Source organism: Solanum dulcamara, chromosome 5 (assembly GCF_947179165.1).
Source record: "Solanum dulcamara chromosome 5, daSolDulc1.2, whole genome shotgun sequence".
Lineage (NCBI taxonomy): Eukaryota > Viridiplantae > Streptophyta > Magnoliopsida > Solanales > Solanaceae > Solanum > Solanum dulcamara.
In genome coordinates, this window is record NC_077241.1 from 56,755,490 (window position 1) to 56,776,909 (window position 21,420).

General features: G+C 32.8%; 1 protein-coding gene across 1 annotated transcript; it reads left to right on the plus strand.

Moving 5' to 3' along the window:
• The first annotated feature begins 12,715 nt into the window (after positions 1 to 12,715).
• LOC129889241 (glycine dehydrogenase (decarboxylating), mitochondrial) lies at positions 12,716 to 20,146 on the plus strand. Its single transcript, XM_055964465.1, has 15 exons — positions 12,716 to 14,144; positions 14,492 to 14,737; positions 14,853 to 14,930; positions 15,016 to 15,116; positions 15,195 to 15,390; positions 15,473 to 15,598; positions 16,322 to 16,507; positions 16,582 to 16,695; positions 17,331 to 17,483; positions 17,676 to 17,864; positions 18,037 to 18,114; positions 18,207 to 18,332; positions 18,444 to 18,542; positions 18,646 to 18,763; positions 19,818 to 20,146. The coding sequence occupies exons 1-15, from the start codon at positions 12,936 to 12,938 to the stop codon at positions 19,907 to 19,909; spliced, it is 3,111 nt and encodes a 1,036-aa protein (XP_055820440.1). The 5' UTR covers positions 12,716 to 12,935; the 3' UTR covers positions 19,910 to 20,146.
• The last annotated feature ends 1,274 nt before the right edge of the window (positions 20,147 to 21,420 follow it).

The following is a 21,420-nucleotide window of genomic DNA, read 5'->3' on the forward strand; positions in this document are numbered from 1 at the left end:
AATAAAATCTCTTCAGGTTCAAGCGCGGATATCTCTCTTTTTTTAAGGAGATTCAAGTCCACTGCAACAAAATTTGTCAGTAGTCAGCAGTAATCTTTTTGACTTGTCTCCTCTGTGATACAACAATCCAATCACAATGTCTAACTCAGCAAATTCTGAACAAGAATTAAGTCCAAAGCTCCACAAAAACAGCACATCTCTTCAATTAATAAGAACTCTTTTTTTTAATCTAGCTTTTATATATGCACTTTATAGTTTTTTATACACAAAATAAAATAAAATCATCACTATTTATAAATAAGAAAGTCTCCCTTGCAATGAATAGAAAGAATATAGAAAAATTAATACAAGTTAAGAAAAATGGCACTAATGGCCACATTTGACCACTAACTACTACAAAAGATAAAGAAAAGCATATAATACCGTGAACGTGCAAATGCAATTGCTGCACAATTATGAGGGAAATGTAACTTAAAGGCAATAAATATTACACATAAAAGGCTCTCTAGATGAGAGTTAATAAGGGCATGCAATGGCACCAGCGGATAGAAGGCGGTGCAACAGCTACAATTTGCAAAATGCAAGCAATTTAATATAAATAAATATTAATATTAATGTTAATATTAAAATGCTAAAAGACCAACATATAGTTATTGTCTTGTGAGTATTTTGTAGAATTTAGTGTCATTGATTGACCAACATATTTTTTATCCTTAGAATTTTATGTACACTACATAAAAAATGATATGTGTACATGAACCAATACGAATGAAAATTAGGCATAAATCAACATTAACTTTAATAATGTGAATTTACATGAACATGTTTGAGAAAGACAAATATAAATACACTAGCATCTACGTAAACCTAATGACTTCACATGTCTCTCATAAGCATCACATGCTATGAGTTTTGTTAAGGGATCTGCTATCATTTGATGTGTAGATATGTATTTCACGTTCACTTTTTTGTGTGTTATCATGTCTCCTACAAAATTATACTTTATGTCCATATGTTTCGTCTGTCCACAGTACTTTGGATCTTTTGTGTAGGCTATTGCAGCCGGATTATCACAACTAATTGTGACAGACTCAACAACATTGTTATACACATCCAAGTGAACCAGAAAACGCTTAAGCCAAACAGCTTCTTGCACAGTAGATGAAAGTACTACAAATTCAGTTTATATAGTAGCCAAGACTATGCATGACTGCTTCTTGATACTCCATGATATGGCGTCATTGTTAAGCAAGAATGCATATCCAGAGGTGGATTTTCTTTCAACTAAATCTCCTCCCCAATCAGCATCAGTGTAGCCTTTGAGTTGCAAATCATTTCCTTGATAACATAATGAATAATCGATTGTACCTTTGAGATATCTCAATATCCTTTTAACTGCTTTTCAATATTGTAGTCTTGGGTCGAATTGATATCAGCTAACTAACCCAATGGTATAACAAATATCCGGCCTGATACACATCATAGCATACATAAGGCTTTCGACTATATTGGCATAAGAAAATTTTCTCATTTGTTCCTTCTCATGTGGAGCCTGAGGGCACATCATTCGATTCAAAGTTTCACTTTTAGAAATTGGAGAGTTTATGGGTTTGTAGTCTTGCTTATTAAAGCGTTCAAGAACTTTCTTAATGTAAGGTTCTTGTGAAAGAGATAACAATCTCTTCGAACGATCTCTTGAAATCTTAACTCCAAGAATGTATGCTACTTCACCCATATCTTTCATCTCAAAAGTAGATGATAACCACTCTTTTGTTTCTTTTATAAAATTAATGTCACTTGCAGCTATTAGTATGCCGTCTACATACAATGATAAGATCACAAAGTTATCTTTGAATCTTTTGATGTACACACAATGATTTTCATGAATCATAACAAATTCATACGATATGATCGCATTATGGAAACGTAAGTACCATCGTCTAGAAGATTGTTTAAGGCCATAAATCGACCTTTGAAGTCGACATACTTTATTTTCTTTGCCTTTTTTCACGAAACCTACAGGTTGTTCCATATAGATTTCTTCTTCTAGTTCTTCATTGAGAAATGCAGTTTTCACATCCATTTGATGCAATTCAAGATCCAACTTAGCCATTATAGACAAAATAAATCTTATTGAAGCAAAGCATACAATAGGTGAAAAAATTTCTTCATAATCAATTCCTTCCTGTTGTGTGTACCCCTTAGCTACTAGGCGAGCTTTGAATCTTTCGATGCTACCATCTGCCTTACTCTTAATTTTGAGAATTCATTTATTTTCAATTGCTTTTTGGCCTATAGGTAGATTAACTAATTTCCACACTTGGTTAGATTTCATTGACTCCATATCCTCATACATTGCTTTTAACCATTTTTCTTTAATGGGCATGTAAGAGCCTCATTTATATTTTTTGGCTCTTTATCATCCAAAGTAACTATAAATGCTTTCTCTTCGATCTCAAATTGACGATGGAGAATTTGTGGACGATTTGCTCGTCGAGGTTGAGATTAACAAATTAATTTATCAATTGATAAGTTATTTCCACTCGGACCAGCAATATCAATGGAATTTGATTCAGACGGTGTATCTGTGGAAATGGAAATTGATCCATTATCATTAAAATAACTCCCACTCAAATTCATTTGAACTTCGACAGCAGAAACGGTCTGGTCCAAAGTTTCATAAAGAGATAAGTCTTGACCTATCTCACCCTTCTTGAAAAAATTATTCTCTATGAATGTAACATCACGTGATTCAATTTCAGTTACAGTGTCACTATTTTGTTCACCTATGAACACATAACCCTTAGATTGTTCAGAGTATGTTATAAAGATACATTTTCTTTTCCTTGGACCTAGTTTTCTATATTGGGAAAAAGGATTATGAATAAAAGCAACACAACCCCAAGGCTTTAAAATGCTCAAATCGGGCTTTTGTTTAATCCATAACTCATATGGCGTAGTTTTAACTGATTTTCAAGGGACATGATTAAGTACAAATGCAGCAGTGGGTATGTGCAGAGGAGGTGTGTCGATGCCCCAGTTAGGAGGCACGAGCGATTGGATTTGGGGGCTATGCCGAGAGGTAGAGGTAGACCAAAAAAGTATTGGACAGAGGTGATTAGACAGGATATTGCGCAACTTCGTATCACTGAAGACATGACCTTAGATAGGAAGGAGTGGGGGACGCGTATTAGGGTAGAAGGCTAGTAAGGGTAGAAGGATAGTAGGGATAGAATGTTTGTCTTGCCCTATGATGGTTTAAGGTTGGTCTTAGGTCTAGGTGTGCCATTATAGTTGTGTTGCTATTGCCCTTGATTATCCCATTATCTTGATATTTGGTATATATATATATTATATATGATTCTCCCTTTCTTGGACTGTTACTTTGAGCCGAGGGTCTTTCGGAAACAGCCTGTCTATCTCTATGAGATAGTGGCAAGGTCTGCGTACACTCTACTCTCCCTAGACCTCACGTGTGGGATTTCACTGGGTATGTTGTTGTTGTTGTTGTTGTTGCAGCAGTGATCAAAGCATCACCCCAATAGGTGATTGGCAATTTCTTGCGCCATCATCAACCTAGCCATTTCTAACAAGGTTCTATTTCGTCGTTCCGCAACACCATTTTGTTGTGGAGTATAAGGAGTAGTTAATTGTCTTTGAATTTCCTTTTCTTCACATAATAGTTTGAACTCATCAGACAAATAATATCTTCCTCGATCAGTTCTTAGAGATTTTATTTTTCTATCTAATTGATTCTCAACTAAGTTCATAAACTTAATGAAGCAACTTAAAGCTTCAGATTTGTGAGAAATCAGATATACATAACCAAATCGAGTAAAATCATCAATAAAAGTGATGAAGTAAATAGCATCATGTCTTTCCCTTATATTTATTAGACCATAGATGTCAGAATGAATTAATTGCAATGGCGTATCATCTCTTATGCCTTTTCCAAATGGTTTTCGTGCAGTTTTTCCGGCTAGGCAAGATTCACAAGTAGACAATTCTATTTTATCTATTGTGCCAAGCAAACCTTCCTTAGCTAAGTGGTTCATCCTTTGCTGACCAATATGGCCAAGCTTAGCATGCCATGTATTTACATCATTCTCACAATTAGAAGACGTAAATAAGGAAAAACTAATATCATTATTATTGGGATTTTGACAAACATCCAATACAAAGAATCGATCGTAAAAATAACCAGTTCCATATTTTGTCTTGTCCAAATATAGATCCATACCATGTTCATGAAAGAATAAATTAAATCCTAACTTAATCAACATTTGGACAAAGACTAGATTACGACGAATTGATGGGGGGAATAACACATCATGTAGGAGCAGAGTTCAGCCACCACGCATTTCAAGTTTGCAGGTACCAATCCCTTTAACCTCTTCTTTGGAGTTATTTCCTACATACACTCATTTGGATCCTCGTGGAATTCATCGTGATATATTCAGTGGCTCTCGATTCTACAATTCACATAGGAAGTGACTCAGTTAAACAGGCAGAATAAGAAAAATTTATATCACTATGTAAATCGTTCATAAGGTAATGTACTTTTTTAGGCTCAAGACAATCACGAGTAAAGTGTCCCTTGTTCTTACTGTTATAGCACTTAAGCTTAGCAATATTCCTATAAATCTTTGGAGCAGAAATATTTTTCTCTCCTTGTTGATTAAATTTAGGGTTAGTTGAGACTTTCACATATTGGAGGGTATTACTATTTTCAGGAAGTGTCATAGACACATTTAGGGCTTCAAGAGTTTCATGCTCTTTCAGGACATGATTGGTTTTCATGTTTCATATTTCATAGTTATCATTATTAAGCTTATCACCTTTGTTAAGATCGGTAATAATATTTTTTGCAGTAGTTGACATACTAACTAAACAAGTATTAAGTAACGTGAGACAACTATGTACAAATTATAGCCTAAATTCATATACATAATTATTCTCGAGATAATTAATTATGTCCATATTCATTTCACATTAAGTTCAGATTCAAAAGTTCACTAAGTTTCAATCATCATCCGAATTCTAATATGTCATAAATCTAACATAATCAATCACTTAAAAACTATTTATTTTAAATCACATAATTCAAGACTAACTACGCATAATTCTATAACAAATATAGAAAAATTCAATTAAGAATATAATTGCATAAAGAATATAAATTTAAATTCATACAGCTACAAATACATACAAATAATATACACATTATCACTGTAATATTTTTTTGTGAACAGAAATAGATAAAATAAAATCTATATGTAAGTCCAGAGACAATTTATATCTTATAGGCAACCAATGAGAATGACACACAGTCTTCTTAACTATCAAGTCAATACATTTAATGTTAGACCAATGACTTGTTAGATCTCGACTTTTTGAGATGTAACTTATGCCAAAATTTATCAAGTAATTTCTTTTGAAAATCATTAGGCAATGCAGACCGTAAAGCCATATATTTCTTCTCCATGGTTAATAAACCCCAGCCCACACAACTTCTTGAATTAACTTGTTAATTCTCATTATGTGTTTCACAAATCTTGTAAGATCATCATCTTGAATATTGGATTCTGGCGAAAGCTTAATCAAATTCAAAATTTTCACTATATCCTTCTGTTGCTTTGTGAAAACTCGTTTGGATGTCCTTATCATTACCATGATTTTCTGTAACAAATACAAAAAATAATTATGACTAACCATGTATCAACAAGATTATATGGAGTTTAACAAAATAAACTCAATTACGATCTACTCTCAAAATTTATGATAATCAGATATCTATTATTTAAAATAGGTCATTTAAGAACAAAAAAACGGCTTTGCTTTAAAAGAAATAGGTCATCTGCAAACTTTAAAAAAATGTAGCAACCATAATTCTAATCTGCCAATACCCTTTTTGAAAAAAAAAAACATTAGGTTAACACAGATCCTTTTTTTTTCTTTTTTATGCATACATGACCTTAAAAAATTGAGTGGAAAAAAACTTTTCTTTCTTTATTCCCCGTGGGCATTTAATGCCAAAGGATAGTCAAAACATTTAATCCTTTATCACATTTAATAAATACTATTCAATAAACAATTCCTCAAATCTAAGCCACTATTAGAATCCCACTTCTTGATTTTAATCTTATCAAAGGAAAAAAAGAAAATAACAGAACAGAGGGAACGAGATATGCAAAAATTACTTCATTGCATATGTGAGTGAACACTTTTTTTTACTAAAAAAAATTGTTCCCCAATTTATTTTCTTAAACAGGAATCATCACCTAGTCATAAGTTAAACAAAAATAATAAAAAACTCCAACGTTACTTTATAAAGCAAGAACGCAAGCCACAAAAAAACTTTGAAGTTTTTTTTTCTCACATTAATATTCATTATCTTTAACAGTTTCTTCTTCGTGTGTTACAGAAAACAACACAAAAAAAAACTAACGCGAAATATTATGCAATCAGTATTATCTAAAAAATAAATTAAGACTAGGAAAACAAATAAAAAACGCAGGCTCTGATATATACCAATAAAGAATCTAATCAAACACATAATTTATAGGATCATTGAATATTATTTCACTAGTCTAACAGAGTAATCACATACCAATACGAACTACACCATATAAAGCCACAGTCTATGAATCATACCTTGTCACAAAATAGTTCCAACGCTTTTCGTAGAAGAAATCTTCACAAGAATCTTGACTTGGAACTTTACAGGAATTGGAGAGAGAAGAAGGAGAAGAAACAAAAGAAGTGTCTGTTCTGTTGAATTTGCAGAGAATGAACAGATGTGTTTGTTTCTAAGAAACACAACTATTCAAATAGTTATGTCTTTTTCAATCAAATAATAAATAAATAAATATAATAATTATATATTATTTATATATTAATATGGATTCGAGTTGACCCACATGGATAACCCGATTCAATTTCCTTCACATTCAAATGATGAAGAGATTGTTAATGAGGTAAAATAGAATTTACTCTTCAAATTATGTACTAGCATTATTATTTAGGGTGTGTTTGGTATGAAAGAAAACATTCTCCGAAAAAATATTTTTCAATTTTTTCATGTTTGGTTGATTTAAATATTTTGGAAAATATTTTCTAAATCAACTTATTTTTTTCAAATTTAAGAACAATGACTTCCCTCCAAAAACTAAGAAAAACATTTTCCAAAACTCTTATCTAACCTCAAATTACAATGTTTTTTTCTTACCCCCTCCCCCTCCCTCAACAAAAAAAATAAAGTTTTTTTTTTAAAAAAAATATTTCAAATTTGAAATTTTTTATCTTTTTTTTCCGATACCCCCACCCCCCAAAAAAAATATTTTTAAAAAATATTTCAAATTTTTATTTTTTTACCCCACCTCCTATCATGACCCCCCACCAATCCCCCTCCCCCCAATCCCAACAAAAAAACTCAAAAAAATTATTTTTGAAAAATATTTTAAATTTGGAAAAGTTTACTTTTTTTTACCCCACCCCTAAAAATAACAATCTCTTGCAAAAAAGAATATAAAACTAAAAAAATAAATTATAAGTGACCTAAAAAATCAATTCTAGCTGAATCTTAAAGAGATTAAATATTCTTAGTTTGTGCAAGTACTTTTTTGTTTAATTTTACTTGATTCATGTTGACTTGATATAACTCTGTAAAAAGTACTTATTAGGGGTTTATTTTATTAAATTACTTTTATTAATTATATTTTTAAATTTAAATTTGACAGTTATATTTTATGCATTTGTTTAATGATAAGGGTGATATTGAAATGAATTAATCAATTTTTCTTGATTTGCTAAAATATACGAATAACAAAATCATATTTTTAATTAAATGACCAAATCAAATTAATCATGTACTCTTTTATCTTGGTCTTTCTTATCTCTTTTATTATATCTGAGCTTGATTTATATGTACTTACTTAGCATTAAAAGATATGGTATAGTGAATGAAATTGTTTGTTTCTTAACTAAAAGTTTTGGATTCAAGTTTGGTAAAAATTCAAATTAATTAAATTTAAATACGAATAAAAATGTACTCACTTACTCATTGCAAGTACAGGTGTTAAAAGGTAGTCATTATTATACCAACTCCAAGAGAAAAAATATTCTTATGTTACACTGACCCCAGATTTCAATAATAAATAAGAAGTATCTAGCAATAAAATACCGAAGAGGAAACGTTCATCCGTTAGATCTGAATGTCACCCACCCAAATAATTGATCGTACGGCCTATGTTGCGCCGACACAACCGACCCCATTTACCAAATTTTATAGGACCCTTCACCAACCCTTTTACTTCTACTAAACTATAAATAAATAAATGAATAAGCAGGTATGAAAAAACTTCCATGTATGTCTTCAGCTCTACAAAACGTTCAATTGTTTTTAGCAAACACCATTTTTTTCTTCAGCTTTCGGTAAAAAAATAAATTAAAATTATAAACTTTAAAAGTTATGCAAAAATATGTTTAAACTCTTTTTTTGAAAAACAAACACCCTAATAAAGAAATCATATTTCCGTTTAATTTGAGATACTAGAGCCCGTTTGGATTGGCTTTAAGTTGGTCAAAACCAACTTAAAGCTCCTTTTTAGCTTTTGGACGTGTTTGTCTAATATTGACTTTAAGTCATAAAGTTCTTAAAGTCAGTCAAAAATGAAAAGTTAGGATTCCTAACTTTTTTTGTCCAAAGTGCTTAAAGTCATTTTCTTTGACCATGGAAATTACTTTTATATCTCTTATATTATAACTAAATTCTCAAACTACCTTTTTTATTCTTTTAACCTTAAAATTCACATCATAAGCACTTTTATCCAAACACTCAACTGCTTATTTATAAAAATAACTTTCAGCACTTCAAAGTTCTAAAAACACTTCATACATAAAAGTTACTTTTTTAAGCCCATCCAAACGGGCTCCTAGTGTATAAGTAGGGTTGTTCATGTTTATGGTTAAAATTATATATATAAAATTTACAATTATTTATATCGCAATCCGAACCAAATCGATATTTGATTAGGTTTGGTTTTAAATTTTGAAAATCGATATTATTTTAGTTTGATTTTGATTTTACTAAAAAATTCGCAATAATAACCAAACCTAATCGGAAAATTATATATATAAAATTTACAATTATTTATATATTATTCATAAATAAAATATAAATATTTTGTTAAATTTTAATTAATTTAAGTCTTCAACTTTATCATTTTCTCAAACCCAATACTTAAATTTTGGTATGTAATTTTCTTGTACCCCTCCTCCGGGTAGTTCCCCAATTGTTGAGCAAGGGGTTATTGTTTTGCTATTAAGATTTGATCTTTTGATCTTTAGTGTATAATGACTTTAATATTGAGTAACTAAATTACTTTGTTCATGTAATAATAACTCTAGTTTTGCTTAATTGAATCCACAATAGCTTTCATGTGGATTGTTCATGTACTAGGTATTGTGTCAATCGAGATGCGTATACCCTCAATAAATTTATTATTTTCAAATCGAAAAAATCAAAAAATCGAACCAAACCGACAATAACCAATCGATAGTTATTTTCTTGGTTTGATTTGATTTGGTTTTAGAAATTTAAAAATTGACTAAATTGATTTAATTTCAATTTTAATCAATAACTGATTCGAACCGAACCATGAACACCCCTATGTGTAAGTTATGGCAGGAGAAAAAAAAAGGGAAAACAACAAATCTCTTCATTTCACTATATTAATTGCAATTTTTTCCCAAGAGGATTATTTTTTTGTATTTTATGAATATCATGATTAATTCTTTTTAGGAAAAATTACATAGTAAGATAAATATGTGCTATATATTTATTATATACAATTATTATTTAAAAGAAGTACATTACACAGCTATAATGTACTTAAAATTTTATTACAAATCTCTGTTTTCTTTCACTCACCTCCCCCTCATTCTTCTCTCGCTCACTCCCTTCTCTTTCTTTCTCGTCTCCTCCCTCTATAACTCTCGCATTATACAAATGGGAGATATTATTGATACAAATCAAGCGAGAGATGGTGGAGACCTCACCTTTTCCTCTTCACCTCGATTTCATACTCAGACAAGTAGTATATCCGAACAACAGAGAGATACAATATTCTATCAATCATATTTTGAAAGAGACGCAACACATGTTACAAATATATAACAAGGCCAAAAATAGTTAAATACGTAGATATAAATTTATAGCCAGTTGCAGATACACTTAAGTAGATTGGTACAAAGTGAAATATTGGTACAAAGTGAATACACAAGAAACAAATACACTTGATACAATTGTATTCGTTGATACGACTTGATACAATTGTATTCGTTGATACGACTTGATACAATTTTATTTGTTGATACACTTGATACATATATAATGGCTACACAAGGAATAGATACACTTGATACAATTGTATTCGTTGATAAAAATCAATTGTATCAATTATATTCGTGATACAACCTGATATAACGAATACAACATCTATTTATCCTCTCTCTCACCTCTCTCCTTTTTCTAATATATAGCTATGAATCGCAACTAAGCAAACTATAACTATAAATCTCTAAATAAGTCCAAACTATAGTCGTAAGTTTTTCTTCAAGAAAAATATATTCCACAAAACCGTCCTTCTCTTTTTTTCATTATAATGCATAATTTTTTTCCTTTCGAATATTTAGGAAACAAGGAACTTTTTACACAACAGAGTTATATATATAGCTAGTGAGGAATTTTTGATAGATATTCCCGTCAGTAATAGTTTATGACAAGCACAATTCTTCAATTCTAATGATTTCATGAAAAATTCACAAATTTATTTATCGAGAATAGTTTTCAACAAATATATTTCCAATGAATTCATGAAAAGTATTCATATTTTCAATTATCAATTTGATGTAAATATCAGATATGATTAAGTTTTGCATGGGGATAAAATTTACGTTTGCCATAGATTGAATCGATACCACAGAGACATGACTCCTTCTTACCTCAGCTCAACAAAATCTCAAGATCGTGTCTCCTGACATGACTTAGGTACAACCGAAATCGATCTATAACTGAATAGCATACATGATCTTTCTCTAGAAACAAAACACTTTATAGCTAGAGCATTATCCTAATGGTCCTCAGGCAGATGATCAATAGTCAGTCTCGAGTTTGACGTTGGCCTGCCCCAATTAGCCTTGAGCCCAACTCTAGAATTTAGACACGTGCAGCTAAGTAGCCATTTTAGAATTAGTATGCAATCCTTTAACACTTGAGCGTAGAATTGACTTTTTGGCCTATAACTCTCAAAAGAAGGGAAGACATCGAGAGTTCACTCTGAAGATATATTAATTTTTTTTTTTTTGCAAATCATAGATTTGACACTTTAATTTGCCTTACCTAACAACTATACAATCCAACTTTGAATACGCATATCTAAACACCTCAGCTCATCTCCATTTCCCTCTCTGGTATTTTCCCTCTCCTTTGAGCAATTTAGATTCTGGTATTCAATCTCTACTTTGTTGATTTAATGAAAAGAAAATAAGTTTGATTGACCTTAATCCACTTATTTTAACCTTTTTTTGTTACAAATTTTATTGTTACCTAAAATGACTATTTTTCCAAAATAAAAAGACTTTTCTGCAGTGAATACCTCTGTGTGAAGTAGTAACTATCACTTAGATATCATTCACATTCACTGCAGTTCAAGATTAATTATAATTCATACGAGGATATACTAGAAGAGATATTTTTCTTATTGTTATTCAAGATACAAAAAAACAATCAAAGATATCTTAATAATTCTTTTGTTTTGAGTTTTACGCGGAGTGATAATATCCACTTAGAGTCTCCATGTGTCAATATTTAGTTCCACATATATCTCCATATATATATGGGGAAAAGGTAATAATGATCTCTGGCTTCAAGTGTGAAATTGTGAGGTTGATGATCAAGATAAGCAACAAGTGTTGAAAATTTTGCCAACCCACAAACAATTCAATCCAAACCATCAAAATCTTCATGAACTATTGACACATTTTTTCAGCCTTTGGTTTTATTGTACTATTTGCTACAATAATTTTCTAAAAAGGAAAAAAACATAAAAGAAAAATCTTTCAATTTTCATCCATTGAAATTCAATCCACCCCTATTCATTCCCTTCCATACAAATTTCACCTCCTCAAAAAACACTTTTGTTTTCTTTTTCCTTATTATTGATAGATCCACTAAGAAAAAAGAAAAAAAATACTGAGGGGTTGTCTTAACTGATTAGAGTTATGCATATATTAGTAAGATAATGATTAATTATGAGTAAATTTATGCATTATTTTATATAGTAATCGATTATTTATGTATTAATTATTTTATTCTGCATATCATAATATATAGATCTCCTCATAATTTATAAATGTGACTTTTTAAATTATCAACCAAACATCCTATTAATTTTATATATAAATAACTTATTTCATATATATATATATATATATATCAAATGTCATATAAATTATATGATATTTCTTATAGACACTACTAGACAATCCCAAAAACTATTGGTTCGTAGCAAAACAAGATCCAAAAATCTTCTGTTTTTTTCGTCCAAATTGGTGCCTAGTGTCACTCCACTCTTCACCCATCACCACTAGATCTAGTAATTCCCAAGAAAATAATATAAAATAATAATTATGGGGGCAGATTAATATAAAAAGATTACCTTGTGTAACGAAGACAGGGTATCCTCAACCTCAACAACCCATTACCACCACCCACTTTTTTTTTTTTGTTTCATAAATAAACAAGAGAGGATCATATATATATATATAGTTCAAAACCAAAGCTTATAGTATTGTCAACTTTTTCTCATCTTTCATCCCTTTCTGGGGTGTTTCTTTATTTTTCCTTTACAAATCTTGAAATCCTTTTTTAAAAAATGGAGCGTGCTAGAAAGTTGGCAAACAGGGCAATTCTGAAACGTTTGGTTTCACAATCAAAACAGAGCCGTTCCAATGAAATCCCATCATCCCCAGCATTGTATACGCCTTCAAGGTATGTATCTTCATTGTCACCTTACACATTTCAGGCTAGAAATCATGCAAAATCTTTCAATACCCAACAAGTTAGATCAATTTCCGTTGAGGCTTTGAAACCAAGTGACACATTCCCACGCCGACACAACTCAGCTAACCCTGAAGAACAAATAAAAATGGCTGAGTTTTGTGGGTTTAAAAGCCTAGATTCCCTTATTGATGCTACTGTACCTCAATCGATTCGTAGCGAATCGATGAAGTTGCCTAAGTTTGATGCTGGATTGACTGAGTCACAAATGATTGAGCATATGCAAAAATTAGCATCAAAGAATAAGGTTTTTAAGTCATATATTGGGATGGGATATTATAATACTTTTGTACCACCTGTTATATTGAGGAATCTTTTGGAGAATCCTGCTTGGTATACTCAGTATACACCTTATCAGGCTGAGATTTCACAGGGACGTCTTGAGTCCCTGCTGAATTATCAGACCATGATTACAGATCTTACTGGTTTGCCAATGTCCAATGCATCTTTACTAGATGAAGGGACCGCCGCAGCTGAGGCTATGGCAATGTGTAACAATATCTTCAAGGGGAAAAAGAAAACTTTCCTTATTGCAAATAATTGTCACCCACAGACTATTGATATTTGTAAGACTAGAGCTGATGGATTTGATCTTAAGGTACTTAATGTAGATCTTAAGGATATTGATTACAAGTCTGGTGATGTTTGTGGGGTACTAGTTCAGTATCCGGGTACCGAAGGTGAAATATTAGATTATGGAGAGTTCATTAAGAATGCACATGCTCATGGAGTGAAGGTTGTTATGGCATCTGATCTTTTGGCCTTGACAATGTTGAAACCGCCTGGTGAACTTGGAGCAGATATTGTTGTTGGTTCTGCTCAGAGGTTTGGAGTGCCTATGGGTTATGGAGGCCCTCATGCAGCTTTCTTGGCAACTTCTCAAGAATACAAGAGAATGATGCCTGGAAGAATTATTGGTGTCAGTGTTGATTCAACAGGGAAACCTGCTCTGCGTATGGCAATGCAGACTAGGGAACAACACATCCGCAGGGACAAGGCTACAAGTAACATTTGCACAGCACAGGTACTGAGTGAACTTTACTCTTTTCAATAACATCTATGCTATACTTATATTTACGTCTCCTAGATTCTCTATTACACGACATTCTTACATTGTAGTAGTAGTAAGTAGTTTAACTGGTTTGAAAAATGTCTAAGTAAGTAGTTTAACTGGTTTGAAAAATGTTTACTTTCTGCTTGTATACAATGTTTTGGCTAGACATGAGCAGCGAGGAGTAAAAACAAATCAAAATCTAGTTTTCTTGCAAGAGATTATCTAACTCTCTTATGTGCATTGAAAGGAGCTGATGCATGACACTATGCAATTTATTTTCTTTTATTGGTTTATGAAATTGTCCTTTTATTATGCAGGCTTTGCTTGCCAACATGGCTGCCATGTATGCTGTCTATCATGGACCTGAGGGGCTAAAAACCATTGCCCAACGTGTTCATGGTCTTGCTGGAACATTTTCTGCTGGTCTCAAAAAGCTAGGAACAGTAGAAGTTCAGGGTCTTCCATTCTTTGACACTGTGAAGGTTAAGTGTTCTGATGCAAAGGCAATTGCTGATGTTGCTAACAAGAATGAAATTAACTTGCGGATTGTGGACAACAATACCGTAAGTCTAGCTAGTTTTTCTTGTTTTTGATTTTAAACTTATTGATACTCCTAAATTTATGTTATGATTAAGTGACCCCCCCCCCCCCCCCTCCCCCCCTTTTTTTTTTTTCCAGATAACTGTATCTTTTGATGAAACTACTACCTTAGAAGATGTGGACGATCTATTTAAAGTTTTTGCCTTGGAAAAACCAGTGAGTATCATTACTTCCCTATCCATGCTGCTGGAAGCAACTCAATGTATACATAGTGTATTCTTATCTTTGATGTTGTTAATAGGTCACGTTCACTGCTCAATCAATTGCACAAGAGGTCGGGAACTTGATTCCTTCTGGACTTACAAGGGAGACTCCATTTATGACTCACCAAATATTCAACTCGTAATGCCTCCTTCAATGGTTTAACCATCTTTATCCTGTAACGCTAGTGCTGGTTTGATTGTTACATTGATGATTTAGGTACCATACTGAGCATGAGTTGCTGAGATATCTCCATAAGCTGCAATCAAAGGATCTCTCCTTGTGCCATAGCATGATTCCTTTGGGCTCATGCACAATGAAATTGAATGCCACAACAGAGATGATGCCGGTGACATGGCCTAACTTCACAAATATTCACCCTTTTGCACCCACTGAACAGGCAGCTGGCTATCAGGTTGTTACTGCTTAGATGCATTGCTGCTTGCAAACTGCAGAAACAGAAGAACTAATCAAGACTGTTATATGCTTTGTTGCAGGAAATGTTCGACGATTTGGGCGACCTATTGTGTACAATTACAGGTTTTGATTCCTTCTCCTTGCAGCCTAATGCTGGTGCTGCTGGAGAATATGCTGGATTGATGGTTATTCGTGCATATCATATGGTACTACTCAAATCTAAATGAATAGTTTGCTTTCATATTTGATTTAAGCTCTCTTAATACCTAGCTAATACTGACAAGAATAAGGTTCCTAATGAACTTAATTAAGATTGTATTTGTGAAACGTTTGAAGAGCCAGATTGGTGGAAAAATACTGCACATGCTTTTACTATTTTCATCTATCAAACACCGTTCCCTTTTACTAGTCCCTTATACCAAAAATGGCTTTTACTCTTTACTTGTCCATATAAGCGAATCAGGAGAGATATATTATCTTCTTCCAATATTACCCTTATCATTAAGTAGCTACATAAAGTATTAGTAGTCAAATTTAGATCTCCAAAGCATAGTTAATATGGGTAATTTAGTAAAACAAAATCCTTAATAAATGATTCCTTAAGGGGGAGTGTCAAGTCTACAGAGGACTAGTAAAAGCGAATAAAGAGAGTATTAGGGAAAATCACCTGATGAAACCCCATTCATTGTGAAGATCTTTACTTCCTTCTAGTTACTACTTGACATCTATTATCCTTCAGGGAGTTGTATAAGGCTATAGGATTTTAATCTTCCAGGAATACCTGATTTACCATAATGGGGTGTTAATGGCCATAGGATTATAATTTTTGTTTTTAATTATCAGATTCTTCTCCTTGTTTTCATCTTTAACCATAATTAGACTCTGTAAAGCTTTCGTATAGTGTAATTGAATTTTGCGTTTTGCTGCAGTCAAGGGGTGACCATCACCGCAATGTATGCATCATTCCTGTATCAGCACATGGAACAAATCCTGCAAGTGCTGCAATGTGCGGGATGAAAATTGTTGCTGTTGGGACAGATGCAAAAGGAAACATTAATATTGAAGAGTTGAGGAAGGCTGCTGAGGCAAATAAGGATAAACTTGCTGCTCTCATGGTAAATCACGTGTTACTATTTTCTGACACCTTTCTGTATTAGTTGTATTTACTTAAATCTTGATTAAATTTCAGGTCACATACCCATCAACACATGGAGTGTATGAGGAAGGAATTGATGAGATATGTAAGATAATCCATGACAATGGTGGTCAGGTGTACATGGATGGAGCTAACATGAATGCACAGGTAATTACCTCATATTAACTCCTAACCTCTCATGCTGTAACTTTTCTCCCTTGAATTTACAGCTTATTAGTCTAGAGCGTATAACCTGGGTAGATTTTACTTGTCATTGAGTCTGTTTAGTGGTAAGACCATTATAGCTCTATAAATTCTAGCTCAACAATTTTTGAAGTCAGACCTTATATCTTAAGAAAAGGGATGTCTAATGAACCTCAAATTTTCCCTTCTATCCTTTTCCTCCTCTTCTTCTTTACTCTTGGATGATTTGATAGTTGTCCTACATGATGTGTGAGCTAGTGTGATTTGCTGCAGTTTAGTTCGCTCTGACTTTTGTGAATTCATACTACGTTCTGTGTGGTCAAGTCTGAAGCTCTCTTTTCTTGATTGCTTACCTTGGTTTAAAGGTTTTGACAGGAGCTTGGCTGTGGTCAATAGAACTTTCTGGACAATATGATATTTGTTTTCTTTACTTATGTATACTACCTTTATTCTATTTACTCCTCAATTACATTATCAAAATTTAGCTTTAGTTCAGCTACTGACCATACCACGTTGTTGTTGCCCGTTTCCTGTTTTTGAGGGGGGAGTAGATGCAGGTGTTGCACATCCTTTTCATTCATTGCTAATTTTTCTTACAGGTTGGTTTGACAAGCCCTGGCTTTATTGGTGCTGATGTTTGTCATCTAAATCTCCATAAAACATTCTGCATTCCTCATGGTGGAGGAGGTCCTGGAATGGGTCCAATTGGAGTGAAGAAGCATTTGGCGCCATATTTGCCATCACACCCTGTGGTATGTTCTTGATAAGCACCAGTTCACTACATAAAACTCTCTAGGTCCTGTTGCCTCGTTCTTCGTTAGATTTATGTTTCTTAAAATTAATATTGTGATTATCGAACTTGCAAATATTTGTCAATTCATCGTCCTGGGATTTTGTTTTATCTTTCTTGTTTAGTTTGCTTAATCATTGTGATTATCCTGAAGGTGCCAACTGGAGGGATCCCATCCCCCGACAAGAGTGAGCCACTTGGTGCTATTTCTGCTGCACCCTGGGGTTCCGCACTTATTTTGCCGATTTCATATACCTACATTGCCATGATGGGTTCTAAGGGACTTACAGATGCATCAAAGATAGCTATCCTGAACGCAAACTACATGGCAAAGCGTTTGGAGGTCTATGTTCTTTTATGTCTCATATTCTATTTGAGTTGAATTTTTTGCTTTTCTGTGTCTTGGGCTTACTATGCCTGTCTTAATTCGTCATAGTTGAAAACGTTTGTCGTGCAACAAGTGTTCAATTTGGGTATGTCGCTTAGCTGATCTTATATTCTGCTTTGATCAACAGAAACACTATCCAGTTCTCTTCCGAGGTGTCAATGGAACATGTGCCCATGAGTTTATCATTGACCTGAGAAGCTTTAAGGTAGTTTTTTTTTTTGAATCATTTCCTATTCTCTCCCTTTTATACTGGTTGTTAATAGTGTACTTAATCTTGTGCGAGTCTTGACCTTTCAGAATACTGCTGGGATAGAACCTGAAGATGTTGCTAAACGTCTTATTGACTATGGATTTCATGGACCTACAATGTCTTGGCCAGTTCCTGGTACACTTATGATTGAACCTACTGAAAGTGAAAGCAAGGTATAATACAAAGATGCATATTGAATGATACAGGAAAAAAGTTTCAGTAATACACAGTACACACAGTATATTTTTTATTTGGTGGTCCTGAAGTAGCTGTATATTATGCAGGCGGAACTAGACAGGTTTTGTGATGCACTCATCTCCATCAGAGAAGAAATTGCTCAGATTGAGAAAGGGAATGTTGATATTAACAACAATGTTCTCAAGGTATACATGCGTTATCTTTTCTTGTAAATTAGTTTTAAATGAAATGTTTGCTGTTTGTACTGTTGCATAAATCAGAAGTTATTAATCGAGACTGGTTTTTCAGGGGGCTCCTCATCCACCATCAATGCTCATGGCAGATTCATGGACAAAACCATATTCTCGGGAATATGCTGCGTACCCTGCTCCCTGGCTAAGGAGTGCCAAATTCTGGCCAACTACAGGTCTTTACCATCTATATTACAACTCCAATTTTAAACATGCAAACTTGACGTTTGCTGAATTCTGAAGTATTAGATTTTTGTCCTATTCAGTGATACATTGAAATGTAGAGGTGTTCAGCAAAACATATACTTTTCTGGTCATGGCATTTTCAAAACTCCCAAAACATACTAGCAATCACTACTTAAATTATGTCCTTAAATTTTAAACATCCAATTTTATACCTTTATGCACAATGTTTTTCCTTTTCGTTAACAATTATATGAACACTTCATTGAACAACTCATTAGTTTTCACATAATCATCCTACATAATGACATCCTCTGGACTAATTAGCAACTGAGGACATGCAAGAAACTTGCCCTTTACATGTCCTATTACAGCAGAATCGCTCTAAAAGGGCTGTATTTTTAACAAATGTGTACTTGAAATAAGAATATTTGTTTTACCGACACGTGTTAGAAGAAACAATGTACTCTTTCTGTCTCTGTTTGTCACATAGGGTTCTCATCATGAATATAATAAATGTGTAAAACTTAGGAAGAGGAAATTTGCAAGTTCATATGAATAGTTCCAATAAGATGATTGAAAAAAACTCAAAGTATCTGCTGAAATCTACAATTCTTGCATTTATTGAACTATATTGCAGTACTGATTTCCGCAGTTTCAAAAAAATATTGCAATACAATACTGATTTTCCTATCTTTTGTAATTGTGTTAATTTTATTTTTTTCTTTGTCAAATTTAGTAAGAAATGCTACTCCTTCCGTCCCATGTTAACAGTCATTTAGGCTTTAGCTCAAAAAAATTGTCCTAAAATAATTGCCACTTTAGGAATTTAAGACTAAAGTTAGCTATTGTTTCCAACTATATCCTTATATTAAAGAAGAATGGATGGTATTTTAAGAGGAAACAATTTAACTTAGTAAACTATACATTTGTATTTATTATGTTCTTAATGAACGGGAAATGAGCTAAACAACAGTTAATATGGGAGGGACAGAGGGAGTCTTATATCTTGGTATTGACGATAATCTACTTGTGATTGTATTTCAGGACGAGTGGACAATGTGTATGGAGATCGCAACCTCATCTGCACCCTTCTTCCAGTGTCAGAAATGGCGGAAGAAAAAGCTGCAACTGCTTAAGCCTTTAACTGTTTCAGTGGTCATAAGTTCCTTTACAAAGCATGAAATCACCTTCCTCGTCGATGATCTTGTTGTACATACATGTTTCATATTCATATACTTGGTAGTAGCTGATGACTTTCATCTTCTTGCCATATTGATGAAAAGCTGCTATATTAACAGATCATGTTGATCATTGCAGCTCACTTGTTGTAATCATCAATTCCTCTCTTTCTCCAATCTATCTCGCTTTCATCACCTAATGTTGCTCGGATTCTTCATTAGTCTTGACATACTTGTGCCTAACGGATGTGACTAGAGTGTGGGTACTTCATGTGATTTCTCAAAATATACTTGAAAAAAATGAAATGCCCATATCGGATACTTTCATGCAACTAAATTGGATACATACCCGTGAACGAGTCTGAGCAACGTAGTTCATGGCAATGTATGACATAACACGTATGGCTATGCAAAAACTTTCTTCAAAGAATTCTTTAGGTCCCTTCTCTTTATTTATCTCCCCGGTAGGATATATTAATTTAAGGATTATAATCCAAGATTATAATCACGGAATAACTTAGTCCGCAAACCATACGACTCCTTAAAGATTAGTGAAAGATCCTTGTACAACTCTTGGAGCAAAATTTGTCGAAGAACCCATACTTAGGTATGGGGTAAATCTTTTGGCGCGTGGCTACACAAATGAAACCCTAGTTATTTTTTTTAGAAAAGAACACTTGTACCCCAAAAGGGAAACTATTTATAGGTGGCTACCCTCTTACTTTTATACCCCGTATTTTTAACTGCTAATTTGTGTACTCCGATGATATCAAAGAGGAAGAAGAAGTGCTTCAGTAAAAACACTATTCAGTTACTCCTTGATACCATTAGAATATATATAAAACAAACAATGTTTCAATAAAAAGACTGTTCGATTACTATTTGATATCATCAAAGTATATAAATACCATATGAATATATAGAAATCATCAGAGTATATACTCTGATGGTATCAAGGACGAAGAAGCAGTGACTTAATGAATAGAACAAGAGGTCAATTAGGTAAATAGTTTGAGTCATGTGTCCAATCAGGATAAATAGTTTGTGTTGAATCCAATTTGGGTAAATAATTTGACTAATGAGTTCAATTTGTATAGTTTTCCGTTATTTTTTTGTGTGTAATAAAGTGATAAATAGTGTTGAAAACTAGAAAGACTCTTTACAAAGAGGCATTGGTCATATAATTTTTATACATTATCTAGGAAATAGGAAAAGTTTTACTTTTTTAATTTTATTTATATAACCAGCGAACTTGTCTGGGCTTTGCGCGGTGTAAGTCTCATTTTATAAATTTGTTATTAATTGAAAAGTCATTTTACTATTATAGTTTTTTAAAAAAAACTTTAAATATTATAATATATTTTATAATCTTTTGTACCTTCCTTGTAAGTAACAAATAATTATACAAAATAACATATAAATTTAAAAAGCTAAAAACATCAAACTTTCACCCTCTTCCTTGTTCAACA

Excerpts from the sequence above, each read along its gene's own strand:
- LOC129889241 (XM_055964465.1), top strand. The coding sequence starts at position 12,936 with ATGGAGCGTGCTAGAAAGTTGGCAAACAGGGCAATTCTGAAACGTTTG. Across the intron at positions 14,738-14,852 it reads GGATTGTGGACAACAATACC|ATAACTGTATCTTTTGATGA; the intron begins GTAAGTCTAGCT and ends TTTTTTTTCCAG. Across the intron at positions 14,931-15,015 it reads TTTTTGCCTTGGAAAAACCA|GTCACGTTCACTGCTCAATC; the intron begins GTGAGTATCATT and ends TGTTGTTAATAG.